Raw genomic sequence first — 18,871 nt, 5'->3', positions numbered from 1 at the left:
TGATTGCTGATTTTGATGGTTCAAGTTCGATGTTGCTAAATTAATCGACGTGAAAAACAAAATTATTTTATCGAATATATGTAAAATTGTCTTTAGATGAGGAATATATAAAACTTATACGAAAATTAACTCGAGTCAGGCCGAGATATACACGGAATCGAACATTTCAATTGAAGTACGAAAGTTCTGAGGAGGCAAGATTCATTAAATTATGTATTTATGAGTAAACTGCTTGAACGTACTTATTAGAACAGAAAAAAGTGCGATACCTCTGACTTCCATTACCACGTTTTTATCTGCTGTGGTGATTATCTGGTATCGTGCATCTCTCGGGGCAAAATGTTTCTGTGCTTCATCACGTAGCAATTTGCAACAGTATTAGCTCCTGAGGAATTCACTAACCAAATAGTGCACAGCATAACGACAACACAATGTTGTCTTGGAATCCTTTTCATCATAGGCAGGAAATAGTATCACTCATATCTACATTCTGTAAACGAGATTCCCGGCTAGTGTGGCCGAGCGGTTCTAGGCGCTTCAATCTGGAACCTCGAGACAGCTACGGTAGCAGGTACGAATCGTGCATTGGGCATGGATGTGTGTGATTTCCTTAGTTTAGTTAGGTTTAAGTAGTTCTAAGTTCTAGGGGACTGATGACCTCAGATGTTAAATCCCATAGTGCTCAGAGCCACTTGAACCATTTGTAAATGAGATTGGAATACTCAAAGTAGGGATTTTATAGTGTAATGATATGTTTGCCTTTCCCGTTATGTACAGTATCTGATGAAAAGTATCCGGACACGTATTAGTGGACATTAATATGAGGATGTCCATCCTTCGCCTTTATGATGACTTCACCTCTGGTGAGGAGAGTTTCGATGCGGTATCTTAATGTCTGTGGAGAATTGGCAACCCATTCTTCCTCAAGAGCCGAGACCAGAGAAAGTGGTGTTGTTGGACGCTGGAGTCTGGAGCGAAGTCAACATTCTAAGTCATCCCAAAGATATTAACTCAGGTTCAAATTGGCTCTCTAGACAGGCCAGTCCATTTCTGAAATGTTATTCTACACAAACAATTGCTCACAGATGTTGCATTATGACAGAGTACATCGTCACGCTGATACAGTCACCGTCTCCGAACTGTTCGTCTACTGTACACAGAACACAGTGCTGTAAAATGTGCTCATATCTTTCCGCATTTAGAGTTTTCTGAACCCTAACCACGAAAAACACCCCAAAACCTTAACACGATCTATTCCGTACTTCTCTGTAGGCACTACACATGGTGGCACAGATTATGTGCTGTAGGCATTTGCCAAATCGAAACCTTCCATAGGATTCCCTCAGAGCATAGCATGACTCATCACTCCAAATCAATGATTTCCAGTCATCCATTATCCAATGGCCTCGCTGTTCACGACAACTCAAGCGCCCCTTATCGTTGATTACAGTCACTACAGAAACATGTGACTTACGAGGATTGATTTGACTCCTGTGCCCCTTTCTTTTTGACTCCAAATGCACAGTCATTCTCGTAGCTGGAGTGCCGGTAGCTCTTTGGAGCTCACGTGTGATTCCTTTCGCTGATTTCAAGCGATTTTTTACAACCACCTTCCACAATGCTCTACCGTCGATATCCGTCTGTATACGAGGTCTTCCCGGTCTTCGTTTAGCTGCGGTTGTTTCTTCGCGTTTCCACTTCACGATCATATCACCCACAGTCGACCAGGGTAGCTTTAAGCCCGCCCGGTTAGCCGCGCTGTCTAACGCGCTGCTTCCCGAGCGGGACGCCGTGTCGCTCGCCAGCAAGAATCCGCCCGGCGGATTAGTGTCGAGGTCTGGTGTGCCGGTCAGCCTTTGGATGGTTTTTAAGGAGGTTTTCCATCTACCTCGGCGAATGCGGGCTGGTTCCCCTTATTCCGCCTCAGTTACACTGTGTCAGCAATTGCTGCGCAAACACCGTTTCCACGTTCGCGTGCACCATGATTACTCACCACGTAAACATTTGGGGTTACACTCTACTGGTATGAGACGTTCCCGAGGGGGGGGGGGGGGTCCACTGGGGGCCGAACCTCATGATAACCCTGGGTTCGGTGTGTGGCGGCGGTGGGGTGGGTGGACTGCTGTGGCCTGTTGAGGGGTTGTGAACCATTGAGGGCTACAGTGGGACGAAGCCTCTCCGTTGTTTCTGGGTCACTGGTTTAATACAATACAGGGTAGCTTTAGAAGTACTGGCGTGTCAAAAAATGGTTCAAATGGCTCTGAACACTATGGGACTTAACATCTGTGGTCATCAGTCCCCTAGAACTTAGACTTACTTAAACTTACGCGGTTCCAGACTGAAGCGCCTAGAACCGCACGGCCACACCGGCCGGCTACTGACGTGCCCCTCATGGATCTGTTAGTGAGATGACGTCCAGTGACTAGTCCATGTTCAATGTCAGAGAGATCTCCCGACTGCTCCACTTTGCTGTTACCGCTTCTTTATTGACAACGCAATACTGCCCGCCTCCTTTTATACTAGTGTGGCATCTGGTGGTCTGTTCCACATTACCTAGGTTTACATGGATATTTTTGATCATAGTGTAGATTAAATTGGGTTTGACATTATGGATGATAAACTATCAAATATAGAAAGCTGGTCTGGCAGACGGGTACCTGCAACGTAACGTAACTAGCTCAACTATCTTGCTTAAGGTGCTTTAATCCTGTTGAACAAGCATGGGACACTTCAGCACAGCAGCCCTAATGCTGTACCACGTTTAACTGTCGACGTACAAATGAGACTTGGCTCCTGACTCCTATCAACATGCCCATGATGGTTCTTGATTTTCCAAGATTTCTTGATTCCATAACTTAAGGCCGTGAGAATCTTAACGCCTTATTATCGACTTCATAATTTTAATGTTCACTGTGTACATTCTTGCCACTTCTAACCTTACGTGGCATTTAGAGGAAGTTTTCACAACTTTCTGTAGAGAATGTTGTGACTGAGACACAGTACCCAACACAACTGTAGGTGAACGAACAGTCCTTAGCCTTATTCAAAATCTACAGCACATTTGAAGTGTTCCAGCACATTTTTTTTTCACTACTGTTAATTCAATTAAAGTCATGCTGAAACATGGTATGTATTCGGTTGGCGCAATGAGGCCAATCATTTGGTAGGTTGGTGGTATTGTATTTTATGTTGACCGGGGTTCAAGAAACGACAGAGAGGCTCCATCCTCGCCGCAGCCACAGTGGTCCACCACCCCATGACGACTACAGCAGTCCACTTCACACCCGTCCGCCATCCTACACCGAACCACTCTGTCAGGGTACTTGTGCGGTTCGGACCCTGGTGCCCCCCCCCCCCCCCCCTCAGGGAACGTCTCACACCAGACGAGTGTAACCCCTATGTTTTCGTGGTAGAGGTGGTAGAGTAATCGTGGTGTACGCGTACATGGAGAACTTGTTTGCACATCAATCGCCGACATAGTGTAGTGGAAGCGGAATAAGGGGAACCAGCCTGCATTCGCCGAGGCAGATGGAAAACCGCCTAAAAACCGTCCACAGACTGGCTGGCTCACCGGACGTCGACCCAAGTCCGCCGGGCTGATTCGTGCCGGGGTCCAGGCAGTCCTTCCCAATCCGGAAAGCCATGCGTTGGACCGCACGGCTAACCGGGGGCGGGATGGTGGTAGGGGGGGTGTTTTCTCTTGAGGATAGTGTGTGGGAACACTTAATGTTTCGAGGTGTCAATATAGTGAACTATTTTAGACTCTCGTGATGAAATGCTTATTAGAGACCACCATAAGCAGCTTCCTGAATTTGCTACTGTTTTTGTAGCTGTGAGACATGACTTCTGTTTTGTGCGCCGTTTCTAAGTACTTTTAGATACAAGCTCTTAAATGCTATATATAATATATTAAAGCTACTTGCAAGATACTGGTAATTCTTCAGTTACAGAATTTTATGATGAGGAAAATTCTGAGCAGTTTTAAAACTATCTACATGACGGGTGGATTATTAAACCACACTTCGTCAGTCGTGCACTATGTTGTACCTTGGAACAGTTGGAACAATGGAACATGTGGTATTTGCAAATTGAGTTTCTTTATGTCTTAACAATTTTCCAGGTCTCGAAAATAGAAACTCGTGTTACTTTTCGATATCCTCTACTGCAAATTGTATTTATCTTGTAAATCGTTTTCGATAACGCGTTTTTATTATTTGATTTAAGTTTCCGACTGTTGATGTAGACTAGATAATAACGAAACAGATAGTCTGCTTTATACATTACTGATCTACATCTACATTTACGTGGCAGAGGCGCTTTATTGTCTTGACAGTTATACTTTTAAATTTTAATAGAATATTTGTCCCTAAGCACGTGACTGTGCTATACCACGGAACAGCTTTCCAGAGCATTTTCTGTAATTGCAGAAGAAGACTGTAGCACACAAAAGGTGAATGCCATCATTTAAAAATGAAATAAGAAAATATATTACACTTTTATTACGGGACTGGCTAGAGGCGAATGTGTGCAACGTGTTCAAAGATACAACCCTCTCCCCTACACAAGTGAACCTGGAGGGGAAGGGGCAAGAGGAATTTTAGTTTAATTGTAAATATAAGACTGCTGCCATAATTTAGGAAGACAAAAAACATGTGACTATTCTTACAACATCGCGCAATCTTTAAGATCTGAAGAGTCTTTAAAGAAAAGTAAGGAAAGTACTAAAGCCAAGGTGAACTTTCTGCCTCCTAGTACCAGAAATAACGAGACCTTAGATGTTGCGTCGTCATCTTCAACAAAACTTTTCCCGGTATGTGATAATGTCGTCGTGTTATTTAAGAAACCGACGTTTGGGTCGCCGTTGCTTCTGGTCCTTAGCATGGTGGAATATATAGGTTGGTGATTACAAACTATTCATCGGGTTTTGTCGTTTTATAGCTTCAGATTAGAATCCCCATCCATTTGTACTCATAGCCAATCGAAAGAGCTTACTTTTAAGTTTCGTTTCTGTCATTTTTGTGTGTCGCAGTATGAGATGACAGAATCCATCACTACCGTGCAGCGGGCGTTCCGAGTACATTACAACATGCAGCCACCAACCCACCAAAGCACTCTGCGATTGTATCGACAGTTCAAGGACACAGGCTGCTTTTGTAAGGGAGAAAGCTGTAGGCGACCACCTGGTACCGAGGAAGCAGTGGAGAGCGTCGAAGCTTCGTCCCTTCTTACCCAAAAAAAATCCACACGTCATGCAAGTCGCGAAAAGGGCATTTCTCAACGAACTGCGTGGACGAATCTGGGAAAGCCATTAAGTCAGAAACTGTATCGTACACTGCTGTTGCAATGTTTACGGCCAAATGGTCACACCATCAGACGAGAATTTTATGAACGTTTCTAGGAAGCAATGAAAGATGACTAACTTCCCAGCCGACTCCTGTTCAGTGATGAGGTGACGTTCCACCTAAACTATATAGGACGTCACAATGTCCGAGCCGAGCGGTTCTAGGCGCTACAGTCTGGAACCGCGCGACCGCTATGGTCGCAGGTTCGAATCCTGTCTCGGGCATGGATGTGTGTGATGTCCTTAGGTTAGTTAGGTTTAAGTAGTTCTAAGTTCTACGGGACTGATGACCTAACCGTGGTAACACACTGGACTCGCATTCGGGAGGACGACGGTTCAATCCCGCGTCCGGCCATCCTGATTTAAGTTTTCTGTGATTTCCCTAAATCGCTCCAGGCAAATGCTGGGATGGTTCTTTTGAAAGGGCACGGCCGACTTCCATCCCCATCCTTCCCTAATGCGATGAGACCGATGACGTCGCTGTTTGGTCTCTTCCCCCAAAACAATCCAATCCAATCCTGATGACCTCAGAGTTAAGTCCCATAGTACTCAGAGCCATTTGAACCTTTTTTTTTTGGGGGGGGGGGACAGTATAGAATGCTTCATTCTGTGGCATTAGAAAAAGCGTTGGAAGAGAAGTTCAGCGACACAACATGAGTGGAACTTGGTAAAATGGTATCGAGATAAAAATGCTGCAAACCACTGTATCGCTCTCGTAGGAAGAGGTCCCACAACGCCTGCTCTACTGTACCAAATTAAAGCAAACACATAACTTAGGTACAGTTCATGTGTTTACCTGTGCTATGACTGCCGAAAAAGTGGATATAGTTCTCGTTAATGGCGAATGTCATCGAACTGTTGGACCAACAATGCAGTTTTATGCTGAAAGATATCCTTATCGTGCCAAGCAATATTTATCTTTGCAAATATCATAAAAAACATGAGACTGGAAATATGAAGAAAAAAATTGGCCAATGAAAGCAAGTCACGAGATAAGCACACCTCATAGTTTAACAGCAGCGTGCACGATCCATAAGCCACTCAAAGACAGCCTAAACGTGCGAGTGGGACAGCCAGAGGAGTATTCTGCGAATACTACACAAAACTCATTTCATATTTTCCAAGTTTCGCTCCAACAGCACTTGAATTTTTAAGTAGACTGCAGTTCTCCGAATGGTGTCTACGAAAACTAGAAAATTGATAAAGCGTTTCTGAACAAGATTTTGTTTATGGATGAAGCATCACTTACAAGCCATGAGCAAATCAATCGTCGCAGTGTGGACTACTGATCAGCCAAAAATTCCAAGATAGTTGAGAAAAGTCGATAAACAATGGGTTCCGTTTGTCAACGAGTGGTGGGGGTTGTTTAAGATTCACATCATTGGTCTCTGTTTTATAGATGGGGCTTACAACAGCATCTACAATATCTACAGTTCGTTACTGGTATGTTGCCACTAGAAACACACTGATGTGACGAAAGTCATGGAATACCTCCTACTGTCGTGTCGAACTTCATTTTGCCCGGCACAGTGCAGAAACTCGACGTAGCATGGGACATAAGTCGTTGGAAGTCCCCTGCAGAAATACTGCGCCATGTTGTCTCCATAGACGACCATAATCGCGAGAGTGTTTCCGGAGCTGGATTTTGTGCACGAAATGACTTCTCGATTATACCGTTATTCAACACATTACTGCTTGTCTATAATCACCTATAGTTCTATGCAAGCGCCGCTGTTCTCGGTCGTTAAGTGAAGGCCGTCAGCCTCTGCGTTGGCCATGTTGAGTGGTAACGCCTGATATTTGGTATTGCCGGCACACTCTTGACACTGTGGATCTCGGAGTATAGAATTCGCTAATGATATCCAAAATGGATTGACCGATGCGTGTAACTCCAAGTACCATTCCGCGTTCAAAGTCTGTTAATTCCCGTCTTGCGGCCATAATCACGTTGGAAATCATTTCACATGAATGAGATGAGTATAAATGACAGCTCCGCCAACGCATTGCCCCTTTTATACCTTGTGTACGCGATGCCATCGTCATCTGTATACGTACATATAGCTATCACGCAACTTTTCTCACCTCAGCATAAGGCAATCCATGTGATACTATGGGAAAGCAAGCTATTTTACTGCATACTAACAGTGGCGAGTTAATGTGAGAGAGGGACTTTCGCTACTCGGGCCACCAAGCCCCATCATCAAACCTGTAGCACTACCTGCGTTTACCCGTTGCAGGCAGAGTTGCACTAGCGTGTTACACAAGAAGTAAATAGTGTTATAATTTTGTAATTTGTTCATAAAATAGCACAGAATGTTCTAGATGCAGGAGATACTAAGTTCGAGCAAAATCCAATAAATAGTTTCCACAAATATCGCTGTTTTTCGTAATTTCACATCCTTCAGGGAAAAGAAGAAAAAAGCTAAAATTTAGATACTATATATATTTTGAGGTAAAGATTAGATGTAGAAGGCTTGATAAAGTTATCGTCAATAATTTTCGTGGTTTTCAAAGAAATAAAAATTTTGAACTAAACGACAGAAAAACTTAGTTGATTATCTTATAGTTAAATACAAGCTAAAGTATATAATATAAAGCACTGTGTTCTGTATAAGAAATAATGACGATGTATTCAATTACAGAGAATTTGATGGATTTTAAAACGGTACAGTGATAACTGAAGAGACCGTTCTGAGTGTAAAGCTCACTCAAGGTCCACTGAAAAATCACAACGGTTATTAGTAACATATGAGAGTATATTTAAAGTGACATGTTCTTCAAGTTTAGATTTACAATACCAAATAATACAAAGGCGATACAACCGCAACTGAGGAATTTCTTAATTGTTTAGCGTGCAGACAGGGAGCACAGAGCAAGGGATTATGTCGTTTTGGTAGCGACCATCCCGTTTAGCTGTCTGCTTCGGAAGGAACTGTAGTTACATAAACCAGCCTCAAAGGTGCCTCGTAGTCCATTCGCTCATTATATTTCATCAACAGTGTGTGCCGACCTCCACTATGAAGTGTGTTGTGATTTAAACTGTAACCGGAAACGTGAGCCATTGGACGGTTATATACGACACCTCTGACGGACATCGAGAAACTTTTAAGACCACGCCTTTGTTGAAGTGGTAGACGTGAACCTCCACGTGAACTCCAACAGATGAAAAGCATCTTTCATTTCGGTCTGATATGGTTTGTGCACGGCCGGTCGTATTCCAAATCCCCAAGGCAAATGCAGAAAAAATGTACCGCTTTTAGGCGAGCAGCAAATAATTAGTTTAAAGTATTAGAAAAAATCATCCGCTCCATAATAGTTCGCGCCGGCAGGTAGACAAAAAGGTGAACAGATCCCCAAAGCGAGCAACTGTTGCACCTTTCCACACTTTTCGTGGCAGCGCCTTCGACGAATTGCAAGCACAGGTTGATGTGTTCCGCATCACAAATGTTACCCACCTTGAGCATTTATACACTGAGGTGACAAGTCATGGGATAGCGATCTGAACATATACAGACGGCGATGGTATCATACACAAGGTATAAAAGGGCAGTGCATTGGCATTATCTCTCACAATGGACAACGCAGACAAGGAACACAGTCTGAAATAACCGCAGAAATCAATGTGGGACGTACAATAACCGAAACCGTCAGGACAGAGTGGCGAATAGCGGCTTAATGGCTTATGGCAGCAGGCGACCGAGACGAGTGTCTTTGCCAATAGCACGACATCGCCGGTGGTACCTCTCCTGGGCTTGTTACCGTATCAGTTGGACCCTAGACTACTGGAGAACTGTGGCTTGGTCAGATTGAGTGCCAATTCAGTTGTTAAGAGCTAATGATAGGGTTCGATTATGGAGCAGATCCCACGAAGCCATGGGCTGAAGTTTCCAACATGGCACTGTGGAAGCTGATGGTGGCTCTATAGTAGTGTGGTCACTGATTGAAAATGGTTATGTTCGGCTACATGGAGACTATTTGCAGCCATTCATGAACTGCATGTTACCAGACAACCATGAAATTTTTATGGATGACAATGCGCCATGTCACGGGGCCACAATTGTTCGTGATTGGTTGAAGAACATTCTGGATAATTCGAGCGAATATTTGGCCACCCAGAACGCCCTATATGAGTCCCATCGAACATTTGTGGGACATATGGTGACCTATAGCACAGAATCCTGCATCGGCAGCATTTTCGTTGCTGTGGACCGCTATAGAGGCAGCAGGGGCTAGTATTTCGGCAGTTCCATGAGCGCCAACAAAAATTAACATTGCTTTGATGTTGCTACGAACCAGGTACGCTTTATTAGCTCACTGACAGGAAAGATGCCTTCCAAAGCCAAGATAGCTATATTGTTTCAGGGTCACAACTGCACACCCATTGTTCATCGGCAGTTAATACGCCGGAGAGGAAATCTGGATCGTATCGAAGCATAGATATGTTTAGTATGAAATTCCAACGATGTCACAGACATTGTGTGCTGTCTGTCTTCTTTCCTTGTGGATCACTTCACGCTTTTTGCAGTCGTCTCCGGAGTTGTGCGTGACGACTGTCGGCCCGAATGTTCGCCATCATCCACTCTCAGCCTCCTATAAATTGTTTAAACCTCTCAGATGTTTTTTACTCGCTCAAACTTTGCTCATCAAAAGCCTGCCATAGCATGCAGAGGCGTATGCCGCAGCTTCGCGGAGCTTAAAACAGACATTAATGCAGATCTGTTTCTTCCTTCAAGTGAGCCATTTTGAAATTTGCAGGCACAGTAGAACACAGGGTAAAGAAATCATCAATATCACACTGGTACCCGACGTTGCTAATTATTTGAGCGCAGTGTTCAAATTGTCGGGAAATTTTGGGCGGGGCCTCGTAGAGTGAAATAGTAATGTACAGGAAGCGGTCTGCAGAGGATAAACTAACTAGGAGAGCTGAATGAAACTAGTATTCGAAATGAAGACCACAACAACAGCAACAGCAACATTAAAGTTTTTTGGGTGGCTAGAAGAAGATCACCCATGATACTGTTAAGATAGTTTACATTGTGTAAATGTAGGGTACAGGTTCTCGTCTAGGATCTATGTAGTACTCGGCAATTGGCTCTACTAACGCCGGCCGGCCGCGGCGGCCAAGCGGTTCTAGGCGCTTCAGTCCAGAACCGCGCGGCTGTTACGGTCGCAGGCTCGAATCCTGCCTCGGGCATGGATGTGTGTGATGTCCTTAGGTTAGTTAGGTTTAAGTAGTTCTAAGTTCTAGGGGACTGATGACCTCAGATGTTAAGTCCCATAGTGCTCAGAGCCATCTACTAACGCCTTCAATTCCTCTTCTGTTTATCTCTGTATTTAGCAGAATTGGCTAAGACAATATCAAGGAAATCTGGATGTACTGACGATTCGGTTCTTGTTATGAGCGATAAAGACCTGGGTGGTATTGAATCTGTCTTGACCGAAAACCTGCAAATTCTTGTCAAATATCTACAGGCTACAGGAAAGTGTTGCCAAAACAGGAGGGACCAGTTTTATAACTTAATAACAAGTTCACCAACCAGGAATTACAGGTACATTTTGAAGGGAAACAGCTGAGCTATGACAGAAGTGCCCGTTATCTAGGGGTCTCTATTAACAAGACGGTCAGCTTTAAAGAGCACTTGCTGAAAACTTCTGCAAAGAAGATGACAAGAAACAAGTCCTTGCAGAAATATTGTGGTACAACACGAGGTTCTTCAGCTTTAGCACTGAGAACTTCTGGATCAACAGCCCACACTTGTCGGCACGCAACTCAACTATGCTATGCGCAACATCGTAGGAACAATTAGAACACTTTAAGTTTCTGGCTGCCTAATCTCAGCCTCATGGATTCCCCATTTTTGGGGGAGAGTCTGCTCTCAAGTGGGGGGCTTAAAAATAGTTAGTCATACTTATCTCCCTGTAAAAGAGAACATTACTGCGCTCAGTACAAACGGACTCCCCTCTCCCTACATGTGCAACATTTTTATTGGAGAACGGAGTAACAATGACATACCAATGGGCAGAAATGTGGCAGAACAGTGCTACCAGAGAACAGTTTAAAAGCTCACATCTCGTCGTGGCCACCACGTTTTGATGAATACCGCAAGATCTTGTCCTCGCTGAACAGAATAAGGACAAATAATGGAAGACATGTTGATACAATGAACAAGTGGAAAAAATGTTCAAATGGCTCTGAGCACTATGGGACTTGACATCTATGATCATCAGTCCCCTAGAACTTAGAACTACTTAAACCTAACTAACCTAAGGACATCACACAACACCCAGTCATCACGAGGCAGAGAAAGTACAAGTGGAGATTAACAACATTGCCTCAGTCTGACTATAGTGCAGAACGACAGACTGTCCAGCTTATCATATGTGTGAGCTCAAAACGATTATTTCCTTATGCTCTGAAGGAGTTGCTGATACCAACAAAGACCCCAGTTGAATATATTCAACAGATGGATTTACAGGAGGCTCACAAAAATGTAAACACCAAAAACACAGAACATTATCTTGCCCAATACGATGTAGGCAAACCATTGTCATTCAAAACAGTTTGGAATCCGTAAGTACAAGTTGTGCATGGTTTTCAAGGGAATCTTACATCTTTCTTCCCGCAAAACAGTGGCAAGTTCGGGTAACGATGGTGAAGGTGAATTGTGATCACTCGACCTTCTCTTAATAATGTTGAGATCTCATGACTGTGGTGGGCAGGGGAGATGCGACAATTCATGCCCACAAAACCAGTCCTTGACGGGGAGAGTTGTGTGAACAGCGGCCCTGTTGCCCTGGGACATAGCGTCACCACTGGAGAACACACATTGTACCATGAGATGGACATGACCAACCAAAATGGTTACATAATCCTTGGCAGTAATGCGGCCTCGCAGACTAACCATGGGGCCCATGGAGTACCCCCATTTGGCCGAGCAAGTAATCACCAAATGCCCATCATGATTCACTTTTGATATGTATACTCAGCCATAAGTTGGAAACAGTATGAAACAAGACTCATCCGAGCAAATGACATTCTTCCATTGTTCTGCGATCCAGGCTTTATGGTTTTGGCGCCACGTTTTCCTCTGACAGGCATATGCATAACGGATGAACGTGTCTTTGGAATTCGAGCTCGCCTGAAATTCCCAGCTTATGGAGCTTGCTTGTTTTTTATTTCATTTCTTTAAACAGTGTTGGTGAGTACGAATTCAGTTCTGAACTGACGTCTGCAGCTGTCAGCTGTCGTTTTCTTATTTTTCGTCACTATCCTCTACAATGATCGGCTCTCACGATCACTCCGCACCCACTTTCGTCCGCTCTGTGATTTAGCGGATGATGTTTTTTTAGCTTTCCCTGTATGCAGTAAAAATCTTCAACATGGTGCCTGTTCAAACATGAAATATGTCGCGTGAAATATGTCGGTAACTTTGGTTGTGGAAGCATGGAAGCAACCATCATAAGAACAGCAACAATTTGCCCACGTTCGAATGCCCTGAGCCCCACATAATGCACTAACAACTACTCATATCACTATTCTGACAATGACTAACACTTGCAGTGTATTAATGGCACCGCACAGATGTTGTTTGCGGTCAGACACGACAGTGGAACCTATAGGCTTGGCTATTACAGCATTTATTATGCAAACTGAAGATTGAGGGAGGATGGGAGGGGGAGAAAGGAATTCATTATTTCGGCTGCATCGGGACTTCATGCTCAGACAGTGAAGACAAGTGAAAATGTGTGGCGGACTGAGATTCAAATCCATGATTTCCAGATTACTAAGCTCTTTCGTTAAGCACAGCGCCGCCCAGACACAGTGCTTATTACAGCTGTGCGGACTATGTTTGTATGCTCCTCAGCCAATCCACATTCCCACCTACCGACACCTATCTGCAGTCCCTCTCCGTGTCCACCTAGGTCGCTACTTTGAGATTCCTGCAAGAGGTCAAAGCTCATCGACGCGCATGAATTATACGGATGCGTGGTGTGTGTTCTTTTGGACCGGTCCAAAAGATCACACACCTTGTGGAATATGCACCTGTGATGCATAATGGATAAATTCAAAGTGGAGGGAAGGTAGAAAGGAAAAGAAAGGAAAGGAAAGGAAAGGAAAGGAAAGGAAAGGAAAGGAAAGGAAAGAAAAGGGGTGGAATTCATTATGTTAGCTGCATCGGGACTTTACGCGAAATCAGCGGCGGCGGCAAGTGAAAATGTGTTCCGGACTGAGATTCAAATCACGGGTCTCTTGCTTACTAGGCAGTTACGTTAACCACTGCGCCACCTGACCACAGTGTTTTCCGTAATTGTGTGGACAATCTCGGTACACACATCGGCTGAACCACATTCCCACCTACATCTGCATCCATACTCCGCAAGCGACCTGACGGTGTGTGGTGTGTGGTACTTTGAGTTCCAGTTCCAGTCTCGTATTGTTATTGGAAAGGAAGATTATCGGTATGCCTCTGTATGGGTTCTAATCTCTCTGATTTTATCCTCATGGTATCTTCGCGAGATATACGTAGGAGGGAGCAATATACTGCTTGACTCCTCGGTGAAGGTATGCTCTCGAAACTTCAACAAAAGCCCGTACCGAGCTACTGAGCGTCTCTCTTGCACAGTCTTCCAAAGGAGCTTATCTATCATCTCGGTAACGCGATTACTAAATGATCCTGTAACGAAGCGCGCTGCCGCGCTGCTCTCCGTTGGATCTTCTCTCTCTCTTCTATCAACCATATCTGGTACGGATCCCACACCGGTGAGCAGTATTCAAGCAGTGGGCGAACAAGTACACTGTAACCTACTTCCTTTATTTTCGGATTGCATTTCCTTACGATTCTTCCAATGAATATCAATCTGGCATCTGATTTACCGACGATTAATTTTATATGGTCATTCCATTTTAAATCATTCCTAATGCCTACTCCCAAATAATTTATGGAATTAACTGCTTCCAGTTGCTGACCTGCTATATTGTAGCGAAATCGTAAAGGATCTTTCTTTCTATGTATTCGCAGCACATTACACTTGTCTACACTGAGATTCAGTTTCCATTCCCTGCACCATGCTTCAATTCGTTGCAGATCCTCCTGCATTTCAGTTCAATTTTCCATTGTTACAACCTCTCGATATACCACAGCATCATCCGCAAAAAAACCTCAGTGAACTTCCGATGTCATCCACAAAGTCATTTACGTACATTGTGAATAGCAACGGTCCTACGATGCTTCCCTGCGGCACACCTGAAATCACTCTTACTTCGGAAGACTTCTCTCCATTGAGAAAGACATGCTGCGTTCTGTTACCTAGGAACTCTTCAATCCAATCACACAATTGGTCTGATAGTCCATATGCTCTTACTTTGTTCATTAAGCGACTGTGGAGAACTGTATCAAACGCCTTGCGGAGGTCAAAAAACACGGCATCTACCTGGGAACCCGTGTCTATGGCCCTCTGAGTCTCGTGGACGAATAGCGCGACCTGGGTTTCACACGATCGTCTTTTTTGAAACCCATGCTGATTCCTACAGAGTAGGTTTCTAGTCTCTAGAAAAGTCATTATGCTCGAACATAATGCGTGTTCCAAAATTCTACAACTGATCGACGTTAAAGATATAGGTCTACAGTTCTGCAAATCTGTTCGTCGTCCTTCTTGAAAACGGAGATGACCTGTGCCCTTTTCCAATCTTTTGGAACACTAGGCTCTTGTCGAGACCTACGGTACACCACTGCAGGAAGGAGGGCAAGTTCTTTCGCGTACTCTGTGTAAAATCGAACTGGTATCCCATCAGGTAAAGCGGCCTTTCCTATTTTAAGCGATTTTAATTGTTTTTCTATCCCTCTGTCATCTACTTCGATATCTACCATTTTGTCATCTGTGCGACAATCTAGAGAAGGAACTACAGTGCAGTCTTCCTCTGTGAAACAGCTTTGGAAAAAGACATTTAGTATTTCGGCCTTTCGTCTGTCATCCTCTGTTTCAGTACCATTTTGGTCACAGAGTGTCTGGACATTTTGTTATGATCCACCTACCGCATTGAGATAAAACCAAAATTTCTTACGATTTTCTCCCAAGCCAGTACGTAGAATTTTACTTTCGAATTCGTTGAACGTCTCTCACATAGTCCGTTTCACACTACATTTCGCTTCGTGTAATTTTTGTTTGTCTGCAAGGCTTCGAATATGTTTATGTTTTCTGTGAAGTTCCCTCTGTTTCCGTAGCAGTTTTCTAACTCTGTTGTTGCACCACGGTGGCTCTTTTCATCTCTTACGATCTTGCTTGGCACATACTCATCTAATGCATATTGTACGATAGTTTTGAACTTTGTCCACTGATCCTCAACACTATCTGTACTTGAGACAAAACTATTGTGTTGAGCCGTAAGTACTCTGAAATCTGCTTTCTGTCACTTTTGCTAAACAGAAAAATTTTCCTATCTTTTTTAATATTTCTATTTACGGCTGAAATCATCGACGCAGTAACCGCTTTATGATCGCTGGTTCCCTGTTCCGCGTTAACTATTTTAAGAAGTTCGGGTCTGTTTGTCACCAGAAGGCCTAACATGTTATCGCCACGAATCGGTTCTCTGTTTAACTGCTCAAGGTAGTTCTCAGATAATGAACTTAAAAAAATTTCACTGGATTCTTTGTCCCTGCCACCCGTTATAAACGTTTGAGTCTCCCAGTCTATATCTGGCAAATTAAAATCTCCACCCAGAACTATAACATGGTCGGGAAATCTACTCGAAATATTTTCCAAATTTTCCTTCAGGTGCTCTGCCACAACAGCTACTGAGCCAGGGGGCCTATAGAGACATTCAGTTACCATGTTTGAGTCTGTTTTAACCGTGATGACCTTCACCCAAATTATTTCACATTTCGGATCACCATCAATTTCCTTCGATACTACTGCACTTTTTATCGCTATAAACACGCCTCCTCCTTCACTGTCGAGCTTGTCTCTGCGGTATACATTCCAATCTGAGTTTAGAATTTCAGTACTGTTTACATCTGGTTTCAGCTAACTTTCTATCCCTAGTACTATGTGGACATTGTGACCGTTTATTAATGAGAGCAGTTCTGGGGCCTTTCTATAGACGCTCCTGCAGTTTACTATTACCACGTTAATATTGTTATTCCCTGTTACGTTTTACCTACTACTAACTTGTCTCAGGAGGCCTCTTGTCGGGCCTAGGGAGGGAATTCTCTAACCTAAAAAACCCACATGTGCACACCACACGTACTCCGTTACCCTTGCAGGCGCTTCCTGCGTGTAGCGCATGCCTGACCTATTCAGGGGGACCCTACATTTCTCCACCCGATAACAGAGGTCGAGAAATTTGCACCCCAGATCTCCGCAGAATCGTCTGAGCCTCTGGTTTAAGCCTTCCACTCGGATCCAAACCAGAGGACCGCGATCCGTTCTGGGAACGATACTACAAGCAGTTAGCTCAGATTCCACCCCGCGAGCGAGGCTTTCCGCCTTCACCAATTCCGCCAACCGCCTGTACGAACTGAGGATGACCTCTGAACCCAGACGGCAGGAGGCATTGGTGCCGACGTGAGCAACAATTTGCAGTCGGGTGCACCCAGTGCTCTCTATCGCCGCAGGCAGGGCCTCCTCCACATCTCGGATGAGACCCCCCGACAAGCAGACAGAGTGAACACTGGCCTTCTTCCCCGACCTTTCCGCTATTTCCCTAAGGGGCTCTATCACCCGCCTAACATTGGAGCTGCCGGCCGCGGTGACCGTGCGGTTCTAGGCGCTCAGTCCGGAACCGCGAGACTGCTACGGTCGCAGGTTCAAATCCTGCCTCGGGCATGGATGTGTGTGATGTCCTTAGGTTAGTTAGGTTTAAGTAGTTCTAAGTTCTAGGGGACTGATGACCACAGATGTTAAGTCCCATAGTGCTCAGAGCCATTTGAACCATTTTTGAGCATTGGAGCTCTCAATCACTAATAAACCCCTCCCCCCGTTTGTCTGCTCGGACCACTCACAGGCAGAGCGGGTGATGCCACACGACCAGACTCCACATTGAACCTCCGCCTCGTGCGCCGCGAACGCCGCTGAACCCGCCACACCCCTTGGGGAGAGGGTGGCCCAATCGCGCCCGGTACCCGCGAAGATGTCTCGGCAGCAGGGACCGTGGGTGAAGCATGTAACACCTGGGGTGTACCATGTGACGCACCAGACTCCCCACTGCCACTACACTCCGAGGCAGCAGCCTTAAGACGGCTGACGGCGGCCATCAACACGCTGAGCTAGTTTCGCCTATCCGGCGTATGGGGATCTGTGTACTCCTTGCTCGGTATTTTTAGATTCCCACTGGAAGTTGAATGTTATTGTACATTTGCACTGAAGGTGGTGAATTCATAGCCCGTCGAGGCGGATAATTTACATGAATACCCGAAAGAACAGGCATAATGTGTTCATACAATCAGCATTTAGGGTCAAGTATGAATTTCTTGTGGTGTTCCATAATTTTGTCCACCCCTTGTATGTTGTGACCTTCCGTGCTTTGCAAATACCGTAAATTTAATTAACTTGTAATTATGAAGTTTTTCCGAGAGTATAATGTGTTTATATATATTTTTAAAGAAAAAAGTGTTGTTGTGTGATGTGATGCTAGGCATTCGCAAAATAAAATAAACAGGATACTAGTGGGTAGGTGTTACCTTGAGGGCTTGATGGACCCTGCGCGGGAATTTGTCGCGGTGCAGCCAGACGTTGCGCAGCACTGCGGTGAGCCGCGCCACGGGCGTGGCGTAGCGCTCGAAGTGGACGCCGCGGTACAGCAGGTGTGCGCGCTGGCGCAGCACGTGGGAGAGCACGGCGCGCGCCTCCACCACCGCGCCCGGCACGGCGGCGCTGCGCAGCGCCTCCGAGAAGAGTCGCTCCGGCGACACCGACTCGTCGCGGTCCTCGGCGGCCGCCTGCTCCGGGTCCGACTCGAGCGCCGCCAGCAGCCGCTGCACGTGCTGCGAGTCCGCGCCCGGCAGCCGGCCCTCGCGCAGCAGCCGGTACAGGATCAGCGACACCTGCAGCATGCGCGCGCTCACTGCTAGCCAAGCGCTCCGCCGCAGAAATGGAGCTTCTGCTGAGTGCTTGGAGAGCGAGATGGGAAGGGGACTCAATACTGAGGCGGCGCGTAGGGTTGTGCTGTCTCTTTCACACACCTTGCACCTTCTTACTTTAATACACCACTAGCCTTTTACTCCCAGCTTCGCCCGCTGTTGCAGACAGCACATACACTACTGGCCATTAAAATTGCTACACCACAAATAAAACGTGCTACAGACGCGAAATTTAAACGACAGGAAGAAGATGCTGTGATATGCAAATGATTAGCTTTTCAGAGCATTAGCACTAGAGTTTTGCATGACCGAATAAGCGAGCACAAAATACGAGATGGGGAGAGCACACCCTAACTGGATAGGCTGCCCGCACTAATCCTAGTGACCGAGCATAGATGCCGTGGCCGAATACGTAGCACGTAACTTCAAACACATTACACGTGTCATTATACTT

The 18,871-nt window shown here is 45.2% G+C and overlaps 1 protein-coding gene across 1 annotated transcript in view; it reads right to left on the bottom strand.

Annotated features, from left to right (window-relative positions):
• The window catches only part of LOC126285163 (uncharacterized), a 30,079-nt gene extending 11,689 nt beyond the window's left edge, over positions 1-18,390 (bottom strand). The window contains exon 1 of the mRNA XM_049984474.1: positions 18,019-18,390. Within this exon, the coding sequence (XP_049840431.1) occupies positions 18,019-18,390 (372 nt within the window). The remainder of the gene's footprint in view (positions 1-18,018) is intronic.
• Between the last annotated feature and the right edge of the window lie 481 nt (positions 18,391-18,871).

The sequence above is a fragment of the Schistocerca gregaria genome, chromosome 8 (genome assembly GCF_023897955.1).
Source record: "Schistocerca gregaria isolate iqSchGreg1 chromosome 8, iqSchGreg1.2, whole genome shotgun sequence".
Lineage (NCBI taxonomy): Eukaryota > Metazoa > Arthropoda > Insecta > Orthoptera > Acrididae > Schistocerca > Schistocerca gregaria.
The sequence above is the reverse complement of the archived record's forward strand: the minus strand, read 5'-3'. Positions and strand labels throughout refer to the sequence as shown.